Source organism: Gorilla gorilla, chromosome 19, assembly GCF_029281585.2.
Source record: "Gorilla gorilla gorilla isolate KB3781 chromosome 19, NHGRI_mGorGor1-v2.1_pri, whole genome shotgun sequence".
In the NCBI taxonomy this organism is placed as follows: domain Eukaryota; kingdom Metazoa; phylum Chordata; class Mammalia; order Primates; family Hominidae; genus Gorilla; species Gorilla gorilla.
This window is the reverse complement of record NC_073243.2, coordinates 79,646,464-79,670,454: the sequence shown is the minus strand read 5'-3', so window position 1 is coordinate 79,670,454 and position 23,991 is coordinate 79,646,464. Positions and strand designations below refer to the sequence as shown.

The 23,991-nt window shown below is 40.0% G+C and overlaps 1 protein-coding gene across 6 annotated transcripts; it reads left to right on the top strand.

Annotated features, from left to right (window-relative positions):
• The first annotated feature begins 3 nt into the window (after nucleotides 1-3).
• Nucleotides 4-23,665, top strand: C1QTNF3 (C1q and TNF related 3). 6 transcript variants are annotated; one of them, XM_063700813.1, is made up of 7 exons: nucleotides 146-494; nucleotides 7,621-7,732; nucleotides 9,920-10,074; nucleotides 14,494-14,623; nucleotides 19,358-19,457; nucleotides 22,619-22,774; nucleotides 22,917-23,665. In XM_063700813.1, the coding sequence occupies exons 1-7, from the start codon at nucleotides 231-233 to the stop codon at nucleotides 22,969-22,971; spliced, it is 972 nt and encodes a 323-aa protein (XP_063556883.1). In that variant the 5' UTR covers nucleotides 146-230; the 3' UTR covers nucleotides 22,972-23,665. The 6 variants fall into 6 exon arrangements, with proteins under 6 accessions (XP_004059030.5, XP_004059031.5, XP_063556885.1 ...); XM_019013254.4 differs by having other exon boundaries at nucleotides 146-533; XM_004058982.5 differs by having other exon boundaries at nucleotides 4-533; nucleotides 22,619-23,665.
• The last annotated feature ends 326 nt before the right edge of the window (nucleotides 23,666-23,991 follow it).

Sequence of the window (23,991 nt, the reverse complement as noted above, 5' to 3'; positions counted from 1 at the left end):
CAAATCGTTCTTGCTTGTGGTGTGGGAAAATGATGAATGGGGGCTGTTCTGCCTGGGGAGGAGGGCTGCTGTCACTCTGGCATGCCTACAGCCTTATTTATTACACACCAAAGTATAAAACCACTCCGCCGCTGCAGCTCTCAGCTCCAGTCCTGGCATCTGCCCGAAGAGACCACGCTCCTGGAGCCCTGCTGTCTTTTCGGGGAGACTCTGAGGCTCTGTTGAGAATCATGCTTTGGAGGCAGCTCGTCTATTGGCAACTGCTGGCTTTGTTTTTCCTCCCTTTTTGCCTGTGTCAAGATGAATACATGGAGGTGAGCGGAAGAACTAATAAAGTGGTGGCAAGAATAGTGCAAAGCCACCAGCAGACTGGCCGTAGCGGCTCCAGGAGGGAGAAAGTGAGAGAGCGGAGCCATCCTAAAACTGGGACTGTGGATAATAACACTTCTACAGACCTAAAATCCCTGAGACCAGATGAGCTACCGCACCCCGAGGTAGATGACCTAGCCCAGATCACCACATTCTGGGGCCAGGTACTCAGAATTCTCTTCTAAGGATTTTTGTGAAAGCTTAATGAGTTTTGTTGTTGCTGTTGTTGTTGTTGTTGTTGTTGTTGTTCTTTTTTTGGCTAAGATTCTTAGAATCAATGAATGCTTTCGAGAAGTTCGCTAAGCTGCTTGTGAATCTCTTTCTGGATTGCTGTCGGGTACAAGAGAGACTGTCGATCTCTGTTAGAAAATCAGCAGAGGCAGCAATGATGTGATGGGATGGTGGCCGTAGTATCACCCCATCAGAAAGGGGAAACTGGCCAGCCAGCTTCCTGCTATGCTGGGACTTGATTTCCTTCTTGCTCTGTTGGTCCGGAAAGGAGTGCTGACCCATGCAGACAGATCGGTCACTGTAGACAATCATTTGTTGTTCTTAAGAGAATTGGACTTTCTTAATCCCTTCCGGCAGGGAAAAGCTGCCCTTTGAGTTTGTCAAAAGCAATCAAAGTTTTTTTACTTTGATTTGTGAGTATACTGTGACATTTCATGGCAGTCTTGTTTATTTGATTTATAGCATTCTAGATTGTTAAGCCTCTCTGTTCAGCCTGTTTTAAAAAGAATTAAAGAGTTAAATAAAAAATAAACTGTTTGAAATGCATACCTTATAGCATGATTTGATGCCTGATAATCACAGAGGACTTGATCTATTTCTCAGGTTATAAATTCAGCTCTAAGGAAATATCTTTAACTCTTGGTAGTATGAGAGTGAGTTAAGATTTCAGTATAGTGAATTGCAAATTGGTGAAACTCAATGTAATTTAAAATATTAAGTACAGGAAGAGACATATTTTGAATTACCCGCTAGACATCTGGTATGCTGAAAACTGTCAGAGGGGGCAAGAAAAGTTACTTTGAGTTATATGATATTTGAACATACAGGTTTTTACTACAAGATTTGATTACTTTAATGCATTAAATAGGACCTGAAGAATTTCATGTAATTGAGATCTAAATCCTTCCTACTATGGATTCAGAAGTTTGGGTTGGTTGTTTGGTTATATGGTCAGACCAAGATCACACACAAAATCAATTGCAGATTTGAAACTAACCCAGAACTTCTAACTTGACCACACAAGGCAGTTGCCCAAACCATTCTGTGGGGGATGTATCCAGAGAAAATTGCTTCTTTAAGGAGCCACGGAAGAAATGATAATCTCTAAATATGATCCTATCTTTTGAAAGCCACTTTTAGAGATTGTCTATTCATCTGACAATCTTTTGGCTAAAGGGTAATGATTAACACTAATTTGTGTGTGGGTTTTTGTTTGTTTTTGTTCTGTGGTGAAGATATTTTCACTTGTGTCCAAGACTTGATCTGGACTTTCCATTTCACACATGGTATCTTTCTTGGCCAACAGATGGTATCTTTCCTGGCCATGACAGTGTGATTCCCCCAGAGGAAGCAGAAGGAAGTTAAAGGTTGTCTTTGGTCATTGTGTCCTGACAACCAACACCCAGCAGGCCACTGAAATTCAAATCACATTTCTCCTTCACTCTACCTTCTAGGTTCCTGAAGTATTTTCAAACAAACCACCAACAGGAGATATTGAGGATATTTAGAGTTACTGACATTCTGGAAGTTTTCAATACAACTCCTCTACCAACGGCTATGGAAACCACAGTTTGAATTTAGGATTGTGCTATGTTCTTCCTTCTTTCCCTACTTCCCCTGTCCCTCTTCTTTGATCGTAATTCAATTTTCCTCTTATTCATTCAGTTCCCATGTATTTCTTGTGCTTCTACTTTGTACCAAACTTTAAAAGGGGCCCAGGGATATATAAAGATAAATATGCCTGAGCTCCCATGTCCAAACCATCCTGAAGGGCTGTAGTAGAGATAAATTTTTGTTAATTAAATTAAGTTTAATTAAATGCCATGTGTTAAATAAAGTCAGTACATGAAAGGCAATTGGGCAAAAGTGTCAAAGTACTGATAGTTTTTGAGCTGGATCTTAAAAGATGAGATTAAAAGAATGACTATCCACAGCAAATTAAAAAAAAAAGTGCTGCAACAGAGACTGGAAAGCCTGTGAGGAGTTGGCTGTGGCTGAAGCTCCTGGGTTGGGGATGCAGAGGTGGGGGTTGGGGGAACGACGGGACATTACACGATTTTAGTGCCAAGAAGGATTCTGCTAGCTGGTTTAGGAGCTTAGATTTTGCTTTGCTAGCTAGGTTTTGTTTGTTCATAGCAGGACAGTGAGGTAATCAGATATATGGTCTGGAAAGATGCTCCAGCTGTGGGTTCATGGTGGAGTACAATGGCCAGAGATCTGGGGTGGGCAGACCTGGGCTCTTTTTTCCTGGTATTTTCTTCTCTGTAGGCTCTTTTTCATTCACCTTTGTCAATCTCCCCTCCTTCTCCCGGATACCCATTTCTCCCTCATCCCACTTCCCTTCTTCTTCTTTCTTTTCCCTTTTTTTGGGGCAGGAGGTTTAAAAAAAGGAGCTATGACTCTCCTTCCTAGAAGTCACTTACTAGTAGTAGAGCTCAGTTCTGCATCACTACCCCTAGGCCTCCATCTGCAAAATTGGTGGAGCATTTCTTAGAGACAAACTCTTTCTCGCATGCTGCAAATTTACCTGCCTTTTGCATACAAATTTGTCCTGCTTTTGGGAAAGGGGATGATAAACAAGGAGATCATAAATAGCAACTACCTACATGTAGTTTTCCCTTACCTAGGAGAAAACTTCTGAATTAACACATCCCTTCCAACTTGTTCTAAGAGTTCCAGCAAAAGACTTAACAATGCAAAAGCATTGCTCCATTCAACTGAACTTTGAAAGACAAGGCCAGAGGAAGGAACATGTAATGCAATGCTGCTGAGGGGTTCTCACGAGGTGCTCGACTAGTAGCAACCAGAAGTCTCTCACTGTTCTGGTGGCAGCTCTGTGCCCTCAAAGTGCCCTCAAGTAGCTTGGTATTGCACTTCCAATCCTAGTTGGCTCTAGCATTGAGCAACTTCATCTCCTGGAGCTGAATTCTTGTGCCTAGATACTAGACTTTAAAAACAAAATGTTTCTAAATTATTATTTGAGGCTTTGGAAAATACTTTAGTATCTTTGCATTGTAGAGCTGGAAACAAATGCAAGACGATTGTAGGGAAAGAGTGGGAAATCTTCTCTTGTTTCATCCTCTGAAGATTCTCTGAAAATTAACCGTCCAAAGGCAGATCAATAGGAGAAACACACATACCGCATGGGGATGATTTCCCAATAGCCCAATGTGGTATGCATGCTTACACACCCTTCCACGTAGGGTAGCAGGGAGTTGGGGAATGTAGAAGTAAATTACAAAGTTCCTCTGAGCCCTGGGGGAGGTGTTGTTACCAAAAGTGAATCCATACGGGTCTGCAACAACCTCAATTCTTGGCTCCTCAATTCCACTGAGGGTCATAAGGCAGAAGGAAAGACCAACGCAAGTTTTAGAGCAGGAATGAAAGTTTATTAAAAAGTTTTAGAGCAGGAACAAAAGGAAGGCAGGTATACTTGGAAAGGGCCAAATGGGAAACTTGAAAGACAAGTGCACGGTTTGACCTTTTGACTTGGGGTTTTTTTACGTTGCCATACTTCTGGGGTCTTGCGTTACTTCTCCCTTGATTCTTCCCTTGGGGTGGGTTGTCCACATGTGTAGTGGCCTGCCAGCACTTACTTGGGAGGTGAGCATGCATAGTATGTTTACTGGAGTTGTAACCATGCTCACTTGAGGTATTCTTCCCTTACCAGCCAAATGCCCCTAGGAGGTCATTTGCCAATTAAACTCTGCCATTTTGCCTCTTAATACACATGCTTGAGCCCACTTGCCCAACTCCTGAGATCTTATTGGGAAGCTGCCGATAACCAGTTTCAGGTTTTTGCTATCTTTAGGAAGACTGCCTTTACCCGGCACTGGCTGCAACCAATTATTATTTTAGAGAAACAGTTAAAAGCCACTTGATCATCACCTGATGATCACCTGACATTCCTGGTCATGTGGAGCCCTCCCCTACCCTGCTCATGTCTGAGTAGCTACCTAGTGTAACAGTGTCAAGAAGGGAAGGGAGAGAAATTTACTGTGAACAGAGGTTGTCTTAAAGCTTCCCAGATTATGGCTCCTAGCTGCCCTCAGGAAATAGAAAAAAAGCCTGTCTGAGCCTTGTGATGACTCCCAGTCTCTTCACTTCTCCAGTGGTTGATCTTTCCTGGTTATTTGATGAGATTCCTAAGGAGGGGGTCTTAAGACAATTGCATTTCTTTTGGAAAGACGCTTTCTTAGTCAAATAAAGAAATTCCAGACAGAATCCCTCCCGGCACTTCTGGAAAAAAGATCAGAGAGACTGGGAGGCAGGGAAAGGTCAGAGAGAGACCTTGGATCTGAGGCTTCTCTCTCTTTTTTTAATAAGAGATTTGCCACAAGCCAGTTTTCCCTGTGATAGCTCTTCCAATACGTCTTTCTTAAAACACCTAAGTTCAGAAGTTCAGAAGGATCATGAGGCCCCTCTCTCATGATCTGCATTCATACTGAAAATCAAGATCAAGCAAGCTTTTGTCCTGCTCCGCAGAGCCTTCCATCCTCCCTGTGCTCACCTTATCTTCGTGGCTTATTTCTGAAGCCTTCCATTTCCAAAGCACTCAACACGCTGAAGCACGTATTTTGAAGAGTCATTTTCTGTGCACCAACACCACCTCATCCAATCCTCTGATTTAATAGCCAAAAACAAAACAAACAAAAAAAGATGTCTGGAGAACAGCGACTTCTCTAAGGTCACGCAGCACCATGATGGAAATTCTGGTTTCAGTCCAGTGGGTGTTTCAACATTCCTAAGCATCTCAGTATTTCCATTCCATTCCTACATCGATGGTTCCACTTGAGGATTTTCCCTCCTTCTCCTCCCTTCTCCATCCTTAAAATTCATCATTGGCAGAGCCCTGGATTTTCTGAGGTTTAAAAGGCTGAATTTCACATTGGCAAAACCATAACAGGAAATATGGAATCCTGCCTTCTCAGATTACAGTTTTGGATTAGAAGGTGGGGTGTGCCGTGGTGTCTTTGACTTTCCAAGTGTCCTGAAATCCCTCAGCTAAAATCCCTGAGATGAAATCCCTCATCTCAAACCAATGGCTTTAGTTGACTTCTCTTCCCCTACCAATTTGGCAGAAGGTTTTCATAGACTCTAGTTCTTGTCCAGGTTTGAGCCTGGTAGACTGAAGACAAGACTAGGAGTTAGCTCTAAGTTATAGCTCCTGATCAGGCAAGACTTGGGTTCTGAGAGGTTGCAGGAGAATGCTTGTGCTACAGATACTGTTCAGTGTTTTCCCTGAATAGCTTGGTGGAAAATTTTAGGACAAAGCGGTGAGAGAGTGAGAACAAAATTCAAGCCCATTTTTTATTAAAGAAAAGAAAGTAAGGTCTAAATGTTTAACTGTGTGAAGTTTTGATCCAGTTCTCTGCTTAAATTTTTAGTGACAAATACAACCTGAATTTTAAATTCTTTTTTCCTCCCTCTGTGTCTCCTTTTTCTTTCTCTTCTTCCCTGGCCTCCTTTTTCTCTCCTTTGCTTCATTTTTTTCATGAATCTCTTAGCAACAACATGCTGTTTTCAAAAGACCGTTGAATTATAATTGATGTCTAGGAACATTTCCACAAGTATTTTGTATGACATAATTAAAAGGCAAGTTGCCAATTTAGATGGGAGTTCAAATTTCATAAGCAACTTTAACTCTTCTGTCAATCAACTTCCACTAGGTCTTTAGCTCTTTGACGGTAAACATATATTTTAGAAATTTATCTTTGGATAAATAAGCATTTCACTCAGTGTCATACTTGAGCGTGTTTAGTACCCATTAAGTGCTTATTAAATATTGGTTCAAACAGTGAGATAATCATTTCACAATTTTTTTTTTTTTGAGACTGTGTCTTGCTCTTGTCGCCCAGGCTGGAGTACAATGGTGCTATCTCAGCTCACTGCAACCTCCGCCTCCTGGGTTCAAGTGATTCTCCTGCCTCAGCCTCCCAAGTAGCTGGGATTACAGGCATGCACCAGCGTGCCTGGCTGATTTTTGTATTTTTAGTAGAGATGGGATTTCACCATGCTGGCCAGGCTGGTCTCCAACTCCTGACCTCAGGTGATCCACCTGCCTCGGCCTCCAAAAGTGCTGGGATTACAGGCGTCAGCCACCATTCTCAGCCCAATCATTTCACATTTTAAAGTGGAATGTGTGAAATAGAAATCATGTTAAATAGTTGATTTACTTATAAAGTTAAAGTTGTTTCAAGATGTAGATAATAAAAATGTATTGGACTTATAGTTAATAGCAATGTATTATATTCTTGAAAATTGTTAAGAGTACATTTTAAGTGCTCTCTCTACAAAAACACTATATGAGACAACGCATATGTTAATTAGCTCAATTTAGTATTTTACACTGTGTACTTATTTTATAACAACATGTTATATGTGATAAATATATATATAATTTCTAGTTGTCAGTTAAATAAGTAAATAAATGTATTGGACTAAAAAATACTTTATTTCCTTCGTTTTCTAAGACAATTTAAGTGTGCTATGGCTGTTTGAAAAACTAGTGTTACTATTCAGAATTTCTAAGAGATCTTAATCTAGCTCTTAACTCAGTATCATGGATATAGTAAGCATTTAAAAACAGTGCTTAAAGTGGATAATTCTTGTAATTTGAGGACCATCTACTCAATTTAGCTACATCTGGGGCTATGGCAGTTGGAAAAGAGAAAAGGCTTCCAAGTCCACTTCTGAAGGAGTTTCTTCCTTTGCTGTTACAGTAGCAGCAGGAAGGCACTTTCCAGAAATAGGACCCAACTTCCCACCCCCACCCACACGCTTTTCAAAGAGCATCTTCCTCTATTGACTTTCTTGTTGCCTTTTCCTTTGATCATCAACTGACCTTAGCTACTCCCTGACCCTTTGCCATTGATATCTCCACCCCATCCCATCTTTTGTGATCTTGCTGTGATTCGATTGGAATTAAGCTTACCTAAGGGCCAAGGCCAGTGGAAATTTAAAAATCCTAATTGCTCACAAGTACCTTTTTTTCTGAAGCTTCTCTTTCTGTCTTTTTAGTCTCCACAAACCGGAGGACTACCCCCAGACTGCAGTAAGTGTTGTCATGGAGACTACAGCTTTCGAGGCTACCAAGGCCCCCCTGGGCCACCGGGCCCTCCTGGCATTCCAGGTAAGGATGAGCAAGACATACTGTCAATCTAATTGCAGCCTGAGCTAAAGTAGGAGCAAAGGGCAAAGCTAAATAATTTGGGATCACTTCTGTGTGATCCAAAGGATCCGCTAGACTCTTGGCACCCTGGAATACCAGGTTCATAGGCTGGGAGGCTCCTCAACAGCATTGAGTCCGAAACGACCAGGTCATAGTCTTCGTTCCAGTATATCTGCCACAGCGTGCTTTATGAAGGGCAGAGTAGAGCCAAAAGCTTACTGCTCTGGGCTTCAGCCATCTCAATGCCAGTCACTGAGCTGTGCATCCTTCTGTGTGACTCTAGGTCCAGCTAAGTGCTTCTTCCTCCAGTCTCAGGATCTCTCCATGTTCAGCCGTCTCTCAGTTGACTCTCATGCCACTCTTGGCCTCATGGAAACATTTTTAGGCTCCAGTACCATGTAGTGGTATGGGGAATGCTCTGGAGCTACATCAGACCCCACTAGACCAGCAGTTCAGTCATCTGTACTGTGCCAATGCCACCAGGCACAGGAGAGTGCCGCGGGCCTGCTGGTACCCTGGGTCAGTCCAGGAAAGGGTAGCCCAGGTCTCCTCAATATGGGGCTCCCAAGCCTATCTTGGGTTTTATTGTCTTCATCCTCAGGTTAATCCCTAGGGTAGGACCTCATCTCAGGGTCTGGCCAAAGTCCACTGGCTCTTCTGTGACTTACTCTCATTGATGTTAATATTTATCAAATGTGGTTCAATTTTTTTTCTACTTTTGAGTAGCTTCTTGCACAAAACCAAATTTACAGCAAGAAAATCTTATGTTAAACTTTAAACTACACTTACTGGCTTGGAATCTATGTCATTGGCCATCAAGGACAGCAGCCAGCAGGAGCAATGATGTAGGGTAGGGCCTACTTCGACCCTTGTAAAATCTTCTCAGGTCTTAACTCTTCTGAGGTTACACAAAAGGTTGGCCTTGGTTAAATGTTTTCTAACCAGGAAATGGCTTTGTCACTGAACACATTAATTTGTAAACACAGTCAAAGTTCATCCATTTGGTAGGGTTGTAGGCCTGGTATGATAACCAACCAAGGGTAGCATGCAAAATAAACAGCAAAAAGCCTGAAATTTAGCAAATATTAAAAATAAAGAAGAGGTGTAGAAATTGTCTCTTGGTGGCAAAGGGAAAAGTTAAAATTGTTTTCCAACTCTTGCTTTCAAAATCATTGCTGTAATTTGTTTAATGAATGAGTTTACCTTTTCCCCAGTTATAAAAGTGATGTGTTTTTTGTAGAAAACTTCAAAGAGACAGAAAAATATACAGAATGACATGAAAATTACTCATGTTCCACATTTAGAAAAGAACCTCTATGAATATTTTTCTGTAACTTATTCTTGTCTTTTTTTCCCTATGGATATAATACATAAATACATATTTTTCCAAACAAAGATAGTATCATGTTATTTCTATTTACTCATAACTTTCTTTTGCCTGAAACAAAGTCTGGCTCTTTTGTCCAGGCTGGAGTGAAGTGGCATGATCCAGGCTCCCTGTAGCCTTGGCCTCTTAGGCTCAAGAGGTCATCCTGCCTCAGTCTCCCAAATAGCTGGGACTACAGGTGTGCACCACCACTCCTGGCTAATTTTTTAATTTCTATTTTTGTAAAGACGGGATCTCGCCATATTGCTCAAGCTTGTCTCAAACTCTAGGGCTCAAGTGATCCTCCCACCGTGGCTTCGCAAAGTGTTGAGATTACAGTTGTGAGCCACTGTACCTGGCCACTTATGACTTTAAAATCTAAAAATATCATGAATATCACTATATCATTAAATGTTTTTCTTCAGCCTTCTTTTTTATGACTATATAACATAGTTTCTAGAATATGTCATGCCCTCCTAGTATTGGTGATTATATAGGTGGTTTCCAATCTTTGCTATTTTAAATGATAATGTGATAATCAGAATTCTACACAATTTTTCCTCCAAGCCTTGCTTCAAAGGATAAACAGGCTTTGGAGCTTTAGGGTATCTAAGGCTTCTTTCAGAGCCTGTTGCCCTATTTAGATGATGATACCCCTTGGTTATATTTGGGATTGTTTTGAATGGTCCCCTTTCATAATTGAGTTTGGATAGTATGTCTAGAAATGGATGGTAAATATGAGTGACTGGGTTTTCTCATGTGATGATGTCTGGTTGTTTAAGGAAACCATGGAAACAATGGCAACAATGGAGCCACTGGTCATGAAGGAGCCAAAGGTGAGAAGGGCGACAAAGGTGACCTGGGGCCTCGAGGGGAGCGGGGGCAGCATGGCCCCAAAGGAGAGAAGGGCTACCCGGGGATTCCACCAGAACTTCAGGTAAACCATCCTCGGTACATCTTCTGGTGGCTTTCCAACCTGCCTGACCACAAGGGGTCAGGAATCAGGATGTTCGAGCGCTTCCTCAAGTCTTCCCTAGTCCTGAGTAAATCTGAGTCTCAGTTTGTTCATCTACATCACAGGATGTTTGCATAAGGCCCATACTGTCCAAAAGGAGGACTTAGATATTATTCTTAGGGAGGAGAGACATTTATGAAGGGTGAAATCTAAGTCCCTCATAGAACCAAATCCAAGGCAACCCTAAATATAAACTTATCTCCTATTTTCCCAAATAAGATGTTTTAAGAATGTAATAAGATGTAATAAGGGTTTGGGCCAACTTGAATGTATAAACATTTAAATATATAAATGGAATGATGAAATGTCTAGTTATAATATTGTATTTATTAACATTGTTGTATTTACATATACTAATCCATACATAAATATTGATATATATTGTTTTCTCTCAACTCAGATTTTGTGGTATAATTTTTGTTTATTTTTTGAAACAGAGTCTTGCTCTGTTGTCCAGGCTGGAGTGCAGTGGCACGATCTTGGCTCACTGCAACCTCTTCCTCGTGGGTTTGAGCAATTCTCCTGCCTCAGCCTCCCTATAGCTGGAATTACAGGCATGCATCACCACACCTGGCTAATTTTTGTATTTCTAATACAGATGGGTTTTTGCCATGGTGGCCAGGCTGGTCTCAAATTCCTGGCCTGAAGTGATCTGCCTGCCTCAGCCTCCCAAAAAAGTGCTGGGATTACAGGCTTGAGCCACCACACTTGACCTTGTGGTATAATTTTTACTTGAGCTTTTCTTGTCAGAATCTTCTTTATCAATGGAGAATTTCAGTTTTGAGCCATTCACTCAGTGTTCCAGACCAGATTACATTCATTTCAGCATAAAGTTTAAAAAATCAATTTATGAGGTTAAAGCTGTACATTTTTTTCCAGGCTCAAGTACCCATTTACCTATTCTTTATCTCTCTTTTAAATGATCATTAAAGTTCTTATTGCCAACAAGATCTTAAACTTGTAAATGTGAGGTTAGGTCACAAGAAAAATTACTAACTTTGGGTTATTTCTGGAAGGTGGAGGAGGGCTAATATTTTGAAATGGATCCCCTCTGGCGGACTTCTATCAGCATTGAAAACTAGCATTTTTTAAAAATTAAGTTGCTTTCTGACTAGTGTCTTCCCAAAAAAAGTAACTTGTGGGTAAAAATAAAGTAACTGAGATAAAGTACTGCAACATGAGAGATTTTTGAAGAACTAGACTATAAAGCGATTCTTGCCTGAAAGATCAATTAGGGGGAAACTGTCTTTCATTTGTGTGTGTATGGTGGTAGTTTGACCCTGTATAAGTTCCATCATTTTTCTGGGCCTTGGTTTTTCAAGTTTAAAATAGCTTGAATAGTTAGGGTGTTACTCTTATTTGTGGGTTTTGCAACTTTTAAATGAAAGCCGTTTTGTTTTGTTTTGTGTGTGTGTGCACAGGCTGGAGTGCAGTGGTGTGATCTGGGCTCACTGCAGCCTCCACCAAGGTTCAAGCGATTCTCTTGCCTCAGCCTCTGGAGTAGCTGGGATTACAGGTGCGTGACACCATGCCCGGCTAATTTTTTTGTATTTTTAGTAGAGACGGCATTTCTCTATGTTGGCCAGGCTGATCTCAAACTCCTGGCCTCCAGTGATCGGCCTGCCTCGGCCTCCCAAAGTGCTGGGATTACAGGTGTGAGCCACTGTGCCTAGCCAAATGCTGTTTAATAATTTCAGCAACCTGGGATCCATGTGCCAGTATAAATTTACAAACAAAAAGGCTAGAGATGCCACTCAGCCAGGTTAAGGTATTTAATAAGACAGAAGATAAACATCTCAAAGCTAGACACTCTAACCCATAACCTATGAATGGTAAACCACGGAGAAGGGGCCCTAGAGTAGCCAGTTTGATAGAGAACATTCTGGGCAATTATTAAATTTGTCCCATCAGCTATTTTACCCTAAAATCGCAATACAATCATTTGGGTCTTATGCAGATTGTGAAGGAGGGAACTTCACATTCTTTCAAGGTCCCAGCAAATTAAAGAATTTATTAATCTAACTTACACTCAGTTTCAATGACTCATTTGGATGAAGGATTAACTTTGACTTTCACAGCTCATTCTTCAATGGTGGTTTTAAGCAAAAGCTTTTCTTTTTTTTTTTTTTTTTAACTTTTATTATAAGTTCAGGGGTACATGTGCAGGTTTTTTACATAGTTAAACTTGTGTCGTGGGGATTTGTTGTACAGATTATTTTATCACCAGATATTAAGCCTAGTACCCATTGGTTATTTTTCCTGATTCTCTCCCTCCTCCCACCTTCCATCCTCCCATAGGCCCTAGTGTGTGTTGTTCCCCTCTATATGTCCACGTGTTCTTATCATTTAGCTCCCACATATACATGAGAACATGCGGTGTTTGGTTTTCTGTTCCTGCATTAGTTTGCTAAGGATAGTGGCCTCCCGTTCCATCCATGTTCCTGCAAGGGACATGATCTCATTCTTTTTTATGGCTGCACAGTATTCCATGGTGTATATGTAGCACATTTTCTTTATCCAGTCTATCATCAATGGGAATTTAGATTGATTCCATGTCTTTGCTATTGTGAATAGTGACAAAAGCTTTTCTTGACAGGTGGAATTGTCTCAAGGCTTTTTAAATTATTGTTAACATTTTGTATTTTGAACTTCAACCCTGTCTTTGGATATTAGTAGTATAGAGGTGGTAACAATAGTAGTAGTGGTGGCAAGAGGAGGAAGAGTACTACCCCAATCTCCACTTAGGGGATATAGGAATTTGAGGCCCAATTACTAATTACTCAATTGCCAAGTGACAGAATTAAGAGAGGTGGACCTTAATCTCATATCTTTGGACCCAAATAGACAGCCTTATTCCCAAACTCATAGAGCCTCTTGGTTGCCACTGTGAGCAGGTTTCTCAAGTTAATTCTCTTTGCTGATCTTTTACTGATTAAGCAGAGGCTTTCAAAGTCCCTTAAAAGATTACACATAAAGTATTTGTAACCATTCCCAGAAATGGGTGTTGACCATTAAATGACTTCTTGGATTCTCCCATCTCTAAACTTTACAGTTCCAAGATGACATTTTTTCGTCCAAAATCATGCTGAGAAATTTTTGCTGTTCTCATATTCAAAAAGATTGCTAATTTTAGTAAACCATTTTTCTATATTTTAGATAACTGCAAACACTCCTTTTTACCTTTTCAAGGTTATTCACGTAATATCTTTTCACTGTTAAAAAAAATTAGAAAAGTTCTGGGCCAAAAATAATAAAACATGCCGAGAGATGATTACTGTTAACATACAGTTATGTAACTTTTCAGATTTATGCATACTTATATACATGTTACTTTTAAATATGATGGGAACATATATACATATTATTACTTTATTTCATGAGTGACAATCTATCCTAAATGTCTGTTCATATAAATAAATACAATCCTATAGCTTTAAAATTAGTATCTTTTTTCTGAATATAAAATTAATACATGCTAACTTGAAAATTATAAGTGTAATGAAGGAAGGAAAACTTTCCCACGAAACTTCTACCAAGAAAGACCTGCTATTAATAATTTCAAGAATATTCTTGCAGATATTTTTCTGAATTGCCCACACAATAACTCCATCCACACAGACACAGTTAATAAAGGCTGGTATCAGATAATAATGATCTTGTGTTGTCTACTTTTTGGGTAAACAGCATATTGAAGATATTTTCTCCTTTTATACAGATGCACATTTAGATCAGCATCAAGAATTCTCAAAGTGTATTCAAAGAATTAATTTCATTAGAAATTAATAGGCTGGGCACCATGGCTCACGCCTATAATCCCAGCACTTTGGGAGGCCGAGGAAGGTGGATCTCTTGAGTCTAGGAGTTTGACACCAGCCTAGGCAACATAGTGAGACCTCGTCCCTATAGAGAAAACAAAAAAAAGAAATTAATAGGTATCTTTTGGGGAAAAAATAATGCAGGGTTACCAAAATTAAAATGTTTGGCTATAGGGTTTCTCAGGTCCTTGAATTTGCTAATGTGCATTTCACAGCTTTAGGTGGAAAATTTCACCTAAATTTTTCTGGTATTATTTGATTACAGAATTTTAATATTTCAAAAATCATTTGAAAGACAAATAATCTTTGAAACCTATGTTCAGAACTGTTGATAGACATTGTCAATCTAATGGCTGCATAGCATTCAAATGTTGGAATTACCATAATTTATTTGTTTCTTTCTCCATAGATTGATGTTTATTCCCAATCTTGCTGTTATGTATAATGTTTAACAAACTAATCTGCATAAAAACTTGACTTCTTTAAGATAAATTGCCTATTTATTGACCAATAATTCTTTCCTTAGATTGCATTCATGGCTTCTCTGGCAACCCACTTCAGCAATCAGAACAGTGGGATTATCTTCAGCAGTGTTGAGACCAACATTGGAAACTTCTTTGATGTCATGACTGGTAGATTTGGGGCCCCAGTATCAGGTGAGATGGAAACATAGGATGAAGATTGAGTTAATCAATGTAATAATAAAGACAATTAAGGAAGGAAGGAAAGAAGAGAGGGAGGGACGGAGAAAGGGAGGGAGGGAAAGAAGGAGGAAGGGAGCAGGAAATAAAGAAAGACATTAAGGTAGTTATTTTTTTCTGATTCAAGTTAAACCAAACAGCTCACATAGATTTCTGTTGGATTTCAAAGTAAACGAATTAGAATCTGAAAAGACAAAAATAGTTTTAAAAATATGGCCATAGTCATTAATATTATTAACTCTGATTTAGACTGAGCTAAATAATTCTTAAGAGGACATAGTTACCTCTGACTTTAAAAGTCCTTAAAACATAATTCTCAGTTTAAATGTGTCATAACTGTTTCCTCCCCTTGCCACCACCTCAAGGAGTGCCTGATCCTATTTTTTTAATTAAAAGAAATTGAGCAGGTAATACATTTACTTATTTAAAAAGTTAAGGCCCGGCGCGGTGGCTCATGCCTGTAATCCCAGCACTCTGGGAGGCCGAAGCAGGCGGATCACGAGGTCAGTAGACAGAGACTATCCTGGCTAACATGGTGAAACCCCGTCTTTACTAAAAATACAAAAAATTAGCCGGGCGTGGTGGTGGGCGCCTGTAGTCCCAGCTACTCAGGAGGCTGAGGCAGGAGAATGGCTTGAACCCGGGAGGCGGAGCTTGCAGTGAGCGGAGATCGCGCGACTGCACTCCAGCCTCGGCGACAGAGCGAGACTCCATCTCAAAAAAAAAAAAGAGTTTGTTTATGCAAATGAATACAAATATATCTTCTCATATTTCTATATAAAAGCTAGGACACTCTACATTCTGATTGTGTCTTGCTTTAAAAAAAAACTAACAATATATTTTAGAAATCTTTTCACGTCATTACTTCATCTTCTTTCTTGTGGCTGAATGTACCAAAGTATATTTAATGAATTCCCTTATTGCTGGACATTTGGGTTGTTTCCAGTTTGCTTTTTTTTTTTTTTTTTTGGTGGTGGTGGATTTTTTTTGTTTGTTTGTTTCTAGACGGGGTCTCTGTTGCCCAGCCTGGAGTGCAGTGGCACCATCTCGGCCCACTGCAACTTCTGCTACCTCTACCAGCCAAGCTCAAGCGATCCTCCCCACTCAGCCTCCTGAGTAGCTGGGACTACAGACCCAGGCCACCACACCTGGCTAATTTTTGTAGTTTTAGTAGAGACAGGTTTTACCATGTTGGCCAGGCTGGTCTGAAATTCCTGGCCTGAAGTGACCCACCTGCCTCAGCCTCCCAAAGTGCTGGAATTACAGGTGTAAGCCACCATGCCAGCAAGAATATACGACTTTGTAATTGATCACTTACAGGTATATCTGTAGGCTAAAGTTTTAGGAATATTATCAGTATAAACATATCCATGATTTTTATCAATTTTGCCAAATTGCTCCCTGTAAGGGTTGTACCAATATACTTATATTGTCAAGATATGAAAGCGCTTATTTCCTGATAGCCTTATCAACAAAATGTGCTTTCAAGTTTCTGGATAGTTGATAAATAGAAAATCCCACTTTACAAATTTTTTACTTTGAATTAATTTTAGACTTATAGAAGAGTTATGAAAATATTATACAAAGTTCTCATATTTTGTTTAACCATCTTCCACTACTATTAACATTTTAAATAACCAAAGTGCAATTATAAAAATAAATAATGAACCTAGGTACAATACTGTGACTAAATTATGGACTTCATTCAGATCTCACCAGGTTTTTCTGATGCCCTCAGCTTTTCATTCCATTTATTGTCTGGCCATTTCTACCATGGGTTCACACCTTTTGTTCTATAATGTTCTTTTATAGAGGTGTTTGCTTTATTAGTATAAATTCATGACTACATTTTTCATCTACTACATGACAACATTTTTTCTTGGAGAGTATTGTTAATCCATTAGGGTCATTTTTGCTTTTCTTTTCTACTTTAAAAAATTAACTGAGGGTTGAATGAGTTTAATTTTCCTAGACCAGCTGTATGCTCTAGTTTCTCGGTGAAGAAAGGACCAGGGCAGTTTCTAGACTGGATAACTCAAAGGCTCCATCCCCTGCTGCCAGGGGACTAACAGATTTTTTTAAGTATGGCCCTGATGTGCGTTTTTCTTGGTCACACTTCCACTACCTCTCCAGACTGCACTGGGTCCATGAAAGCTTCTGAAGCCAGCCTTATACTTCCTGGTTCCCTTGCCTTCAGGAGCCTTTTTTTTTTCTTTCTTTTCTTTTCTTTTTTTTCTTTTGCTGGCAGATTTTGAGATTGGCCACTGCAGGTCCTCTTTCCACATCCTACACTGTATCTAGCAACCATCACCCCAAACACAGCCTTGCTTCCGCTCAGCCCTGTTCACAGGGGCTTGTTTTCAGCATTGCTCTTCCACGTGGCCCTCACTATCAGGGAGTGCATTTCTCCTGGCACTGTGTGACACCTGCTGCCACCTGGCCTCCTCAGAGCCTGGCCCAACCTCATGTTATCTCCACATGACTCTGTCCACCCTCAGGGGCATTTGGCAGCACTTACAGGTATTTTTGAAGTTCATTGATTTTCTTCCAGTCTCCTAGCATTGCAGAACGTGGATACTTATCTGGTTTTTGTTTTTCAATTCTACTCATTTCTCTATATGGTATCCAGAATTAAAAGGAAGAAACTTCTGATGGAGGCAGTGGCCCTGTCGGATTTTCACAAATGCTTTTAAGTGCACCTTGATTCATTTTTTCTACTCAGTTTAAGTCAGAAATGAACTGAGATATGAAATGATAGAAGCAATCTTTCATCACACTTTAATGTCATGAAAATCATCTTTAAATGTTCTTATGTGATTTTCTGCTCTGAAGGTTTATGTCATAATTTTCTTACAACTATTCTGTTAAATGCTATCTATGCCACAGATTATATTAATGCCTAGAAATACCTAGTCCACATTTCCATGGAATTAAATGGCTTTATAATTGAAGCCTAAGTAAGGATTTAATCTTTTAGAGCTCTCTTGGGCCAGACGTTCAGCTTCTAGTGATACCAACTGTCATTTGACTCTCACAGTTTTCTGTTTCAGTCTCCATTTTTGCAATAGATTGCAAAAAGACCATTTTGTCCTTTTCAACTTTGGGAGTGAAGAGACGGAGAAGGCTGGTTTTTGAAATTACAGCAACACAAAGACCTCCAAACCGTAGTGCAAATGTGTCTCCTCTGGTTTCAGTACCTTCCCTTGCAGGAAAGCCACATGTGGGTATGATACATACTCACTTCGGTATTTCCAACTCCAGGCATTTCATTTATTCACCATCTGGTGTTTTAGTCTCCTCTTTCTAACATGTTTTTGCAACCTATTTTTAATAGTAGTCATCATTTTGTCAGAAAAACTAATATATTTTCCTGTCATTTTGATTTCAGCTTTATCTTCTTGAGGCATTGAAAATTATGTGTGTGTATGTGTCTAATATGAAATTTTGTAAAATGTGAAAAACTAAACACATATAAACTATTTTCCTTGAGGCTTTTAATTTGTATCTGCCTTTACTTTTCCTCTGTGGGCCAATCTCTAGGCATATGAATAGGCATGATAAACTTTTAGGCCATTTCCTTTGTTCCCAGAACATTGAATATGCATTCCTGGCACTAGACAAAGCATCATCATACTTCTTCGTTTAATTTGACTTAGAATCAGGTGAATTGACATGGCACCCTTACAACTTTCATCTTACTTGATTGCACCTTTGAGAAAGAAACAGAACTATCTTCTATTAAAGCTATTTCTGGGTTATTGACTTGAAAGGCCGTTAGTTTAAAATGTAACATGGAAATCAGTAAGAGCTTGATGACTTATGTTCATTCACCTTTCCAAAATGCAAACCAAAATCCCAGATCATTTAGAGTTTGAAAAACTTTCCTTTTGTCTTGTCTGTGTGCTATTGGATTCTTCTTAATCATTCAGTGAAAGTGTCTTGTGTGCTGGCATTTAGAGTATATTAGGTCATATTATATTGCTTTCAATTAGGAGCCCTAGGCTCCTATTAAAAAACTCAAATCTTTTAAAATATATGTTGGTCTTTTTCAAATGAAGAGGATACAGACTTTTAGTGACAAGGTCCTGTTGCTGAGTCTAAGTTGGGTCTTTCTGTTTATTGTACATAATTTCACCAACATACAAGGAATAGCATGAGAAATTACCAGAACCATTTCTTTAGAACTCATAAACATTTGTTCTGTGCTCCAGGATTTCCTCATCTTTGGCTAATCCCTTTGGTGAGTTTAATCATCTGTTATATTGTTATAGTTGCTCATTTTCTTAAGTCATGGAGCATCGTTGTTCAACCACAAACATCTCTGCACCTTGGTAACACGAGTTCTGTGGTACATGAGGATGATAGCTAACCTATGCCCAGGAACAACGCCTACTTTGCCCTAAGCACTTTGTCAGGGCACAAGGCAGTGAGATACAGCTAAAATGAGGTAGGCTCCTTCCCTTAAAGACTTTTAAGTCTTATTCGGGATACACAGTGTACACATTGAAAGCACTTGGAAGGGGACTAGATAAAGGGACATTCCTGCAAATTAAGGCCAAGGAGAGACACCATACTACAAAGAATATCAATAAAAGACATATGAAGGCATTTGGCAAATCTCCAGGTATCTCCAGGTCCTCAATGTATAACATGTTAATATCAACATGGATATATACCTGCTTTTTTCAGGTGTGTATTTCTTCACCTTCAGCATGATGAAGCATGAGGATGTTGAGGAAGTGTATGTGTACCTTATGCACAATGGCAACACAGTCTTCAGCATGTACAGGTGGGTGGTCTTTTCTGTCATGGGTCTCATCCATGCTGCCATTGTTTGTTCAAGGAATGCCTAATGACAGGGAAGCGTATAGCAGTCAATAGAGCCTGACATGGCCCCTATCCTTACTAAGAGCCCTCATGCACCAGTATGGCCATATTATCATCATTATTGTTTGGGAAAAAATAAATCTGATGAACTTGAGCATCAGCAGGTTGATAAGAGGCCTTGCATTAATTACTAGCAGCACTCCCAATAACCAGTCATTTGGATTATTTTTATAACTCATTATTTTGCTCCTCTCTCTCTGCCCCTTTTTCTGCTTTCCCATTCTCCCATGCCCTCTGATGTTAGCTTGGAATGTGGCAAAGAGGCAGAGAGCCGACACCTTTCTTACAATTAAAAGGGCCATGAGTTATCTATGAAAAACTTTGTGGCTGTTATCATTTCCCTGTTATTTTTGATGATGTGTGATAATTGCTGTGTTTACTTCTGGAGCCTTACCTGAGTGGGAAGATGTATTTGAAATGCCAAAAGACAGAAAGATGAGTTAGGGTAGGTGAAATTGTTGCAACTAAGAGATCCAGTTACTCTAACATGCTAGAGGTTGATTTTTCTTCACCAGTCCAGGGCAAGAGTTCCAGGTTGAGAAAGAATGAGGGGTTGTAGGAGGGGTGCAGGTTGGGAGTGGGTTTATTCTTCCTGTTTTTTGAGGAAGCCAGGCTGATGAAAGCAGCTCTGCTGTCTATAAAACTGACTTTGAGCCAGGCGCGGTGGCTCACGCCTGTAATCCCAGCACTTTGGGAGACCGAGGTGGGCAGATCACGCGGTCAGGAGATCGAGACCATCCTGGCTAACACGGTGAAACCCCGTCTCTACTAAAAATACAAAAAATTACCCGGGCATGGTGGCAGGTGCCTGTAATCCCAGCTACTCGGGAGGCTGAGGCAGGAGAATGGCATGAACCCGGGAGGCGGAACTTGCAGTAAGCTGAGATTGCGCCACTGCACTCCAGCCTGGGCGACAGAGCGAGACTCCATCTCAAAAACAAAACAAAACAAAAAACAAACAAACAAACAAAAAAACTGACTTTGAAATTCTCTCTGGTCATTGTCATTGCCAGAGTCAGAAGGAGAAAAGCTTGCTGTTGCAAGCTTGTGGAAATATTTATGGATCAGGAATTCTGTTCAGAGAACTTAGTCACATTGTTTTCCACCCAACAAATGCAAGGGTGACATGGAATTGCAGTGCCAATGGAACAGAAGAAAGGGGATTCTGGTGAACAGCTAACCTTCTCTGCCCTCTGGCTTCCAAATATCTGCTGAACTCTTCTTCTTACACTTACAATACGCGTCTCCCCATCTCTCTGTCCCTATGGGAGACAGCCTGTGAAGCACAAATAATGCATCCAGCTCAAAGCCCTGAGTCAGTCAATGAGTAGTCCTTTTCATCAGATTGGTTTGTTGGCTGTTTTTCTCTTTGGCTCCCGGTTCTGTCCTCTAGGAGGGTCTTCTTTATCTGCTTTTCTCTGCGGCACATCTGAAAGGTGAGCAGGGCCTCCTCAAGGCTCTCTCACAGCCCACTTCCTGCTGGTGCAAATTTGAAAGCTGAGTCAAACAGCCCAAGCCTCTTGAGTCCGGTTTTGGGTCTCTGGCAAACCCATTTCCTTAGAAACTTACTTAGCAGGCTTTTACTCTGTTTTTTACTCGATTTTACTCTATTTACTTAGCTGGCTTTTACTTCATTTGTTAAATAGATTAAGTGAAGTCAGTTACATGTGTTACTAAACCACACTCCATATACTTTTCTTGACAGTTTTCAGCCTGCTATTCCTTGTCTTCATGCCTTTCTCTCAAGTTAATGGAGTTACCCTGAGGCCTTCTAAAGCAATCGATTTGGGCAGAAAGGCAATATTTTTAATCCATCAAATTGTGCCACAGCTGTGTCTACTTGATTGAATGAGTAGTCTTTTTTTTTTATTATTTTACTTTAAGTTCCAGGATACATGTGCAGAATGTGCAGGTTTGTTACACAGGTATACATGTGCCATGGTGGTTTGCTGCACCTATCAACTCATCATCTAGGTTTCAAACCCTGCTTGCGTTAGTTTTGTGTCCTAATGCTCTCCCTCCCCTTTCCCCTCACCCTGCCACAGGTCCTGCTGTGTGATGTTCCCCTCCATGTGTCCATGTGTTCTCATTGTTCAACTCCCACTTATGAGTGAGAATAGGCGGTGTTTGGTTTTCTGTTCCTGTGTTTGTTAGTTTGCTGAGAATGATGACTTACAGCTTCATGCATGTCCCTGCAAAGGATATGAACATCTCATTCTTTTTTATGGCTGCTGAATGAGTAGTCTTAAGGAAAAAACATCAACTTTATCACTGCTCTTCCAGATATAAAGACACCTGGCTTTTTTAACCTTGTTAGGCCCCAACCATGTAGACACTATTTACTTCCTTTTCTTCAAACAAGTCAGTTTTTGCCTAACTCATTTTTTGTAGCAACATCTTTCTAAAAGCAGTAAAGAGTACTTTGGCTTTTTCCGATCACTTCCCTTTCTTACCCTACAGGCATTAGATCTATCGTCCAAGTTATCACGTTTTCCAAATGTTTTTGCACAGTGTAACATGGATCTTCTGCTTTCCCAGACCATGATATTTGTTTCCCCATTGCTCCTTGCCTGACCATGAGCCAGTGCAAGCCTATTTTTATTTGGATTGCGGAGCAGCCTCCTTTTGTACCAAATTCTAGCTTAGTTAGGGGAAGCTAAATTACTGTCACAAAAACCCAGTGGAATAGCTCAAACATGATATAACTTTCTTTCCTTCTCATCAAACAGCCCAAGGTTGTTCCAGGTTGGAGCAGAGAAGAGAGAGAGCTCTTTTCCACACGGTCTCCAAGAACCCAGTATTCAACATATGGCTTCTAAGATCATTCTGGTCATTGTCATGAACATTCCAGACAGTCATAAGAAGGAGCAGGGAGGGGTTTTGTGAGAGTGTTATTAGCCAGCTTTAGAAGTGGCACATAGGTCATTTCTGCTCACAGGCTGTTTAGAGAACTTAGCTGCAGGATTATACCTGTGGGAAGGAGAGAAGGGGAGCACAGACTTTGGTGAAGAGTTGGTTGTTCATGGCAAAGACTAAGTAGTTTGTTCCTCTTTTTCTTTCCAGCTATGAAATGAAGGGCAAATCAGATACATCCAGCAATCATGCTGTGCTGAAGCTAGCCAAAGGGGATGAGGTTTGGCTGCGAATGGGCAATGGCGCTCTCCATGGGGACCACCAACGCTTCTCCACCTTTGCAGGATTCCTGCTCTTTGAAACTAAGTAAATATATGAGTAGAATAGCTCCACTTTGGGGAAGACTTGTAGCTGAGCTGATTTGTTATGATCTGAGGAACATTAAAGTTGAGGGTTTTACATTGCTGTATTCAAAAAATTATTGGTTACAATGTTGTTCACGCTACAGGTACACCAATAATGTTGGACAACTCAGGGGCTCAGAAGAATCAACCACAGAATAGTCTTCTCAGATGACCTTGACTAATATACTCAGCATCTTTATCACTCTTTCTTTGGCACCTAAAAGATAATTCTCCTCTGACGCAGGTTGGAAATATTTTTTTCTATCACAGAAGTCATTTGCAAAGAATTTTGACTGCTCTGCTTTTAATTTAATACCAGTTTTCAGGAACCCCTGAAGTTTTAAGTTCATTATTCTTTATAACATTTGAGAGAATCGGATGTAGTGATATGACAGGGCTGGGGCAAGAACAGGGTCACTAGCTGCCTTATTAGCTAATTTAGTGCCCTCCGTGTTCAGCTTAGCCTTTGACCCTTTCCTTTTGATCCACAAAATACATTAAAACTCTGAATTCACATACAGTGCTATTTTAAAGTTAATAGATTTTAGCTATAAAGTGCTTGACCAGTAATGTGGTTGTAATTTTGTGTATGTTCCCCCACATCGCCCCCAACTTCGGATGTGGGGTCAGGAGGTTGAGGTTCACTATTAACAAATGTCATAAATATCTCATAGAGGTACAGAGCCAATAGATATTCAAATGTTGCATGTTGACCAGAGGGATTTTATATCTGAAAAACATACACTACTAATAAATACCTTAGAGAAAAATTTTGACCTGGCTTTAGATAAAACTGTGGCAAGAAAAATGTAATGAGCAATATATGGAAATAAACACACCTTTGTTAAAGATACTTTCTAAACTTGTTTTTAATAAACTTTAATAGTCATAGAATTGTAAATCACTATGGTTAACAGAAAGTGAAAATATTTTCATGCAGATGATGTGAACAGCCATGTGAATAGGTGACTTGGGCACACAGCAGGGTCATATGACTCCAGAAACTTTGCTTTTCAGTTATTCCATTGTTATAATGTCAACCCTTTAAGACATTGATGTTTAGAGGGCTCACAAATACAATCTGAATACCTGTAAGGAAAGAGGTTTTTTATCACATACCTGAAGTCTTTGTAATGTTCATGCTTAAATTCTAAGTTTTCACCTTAGTGACACACAAGG

Excerpts from the sequence above, each read along its gene's own strand:
- C1QTNF3 (XM_004058982.5), top strand. The coding sequence starts at position 30 with ATGATGAATGGGGGCTGTTCTGCCTGGGGAGGAGGGCTGCTGTCACTC. Across the intron at positions 7,733-9,919 it reads GGGCCCTCCTGGCATTCCAG|GAAACCATGGAAACAATGGC; the intron begins GTAAGGATGAGC and ends TGGTTGTTTAAG. Across the intron at positions 10,075-14,493 it reads GGATTCCACCAGAACTTCAG|ATTGCATTCATGGCTTCTCT; the intron begins GTAAACCATCCT and ends TTCTTTCCTTAG.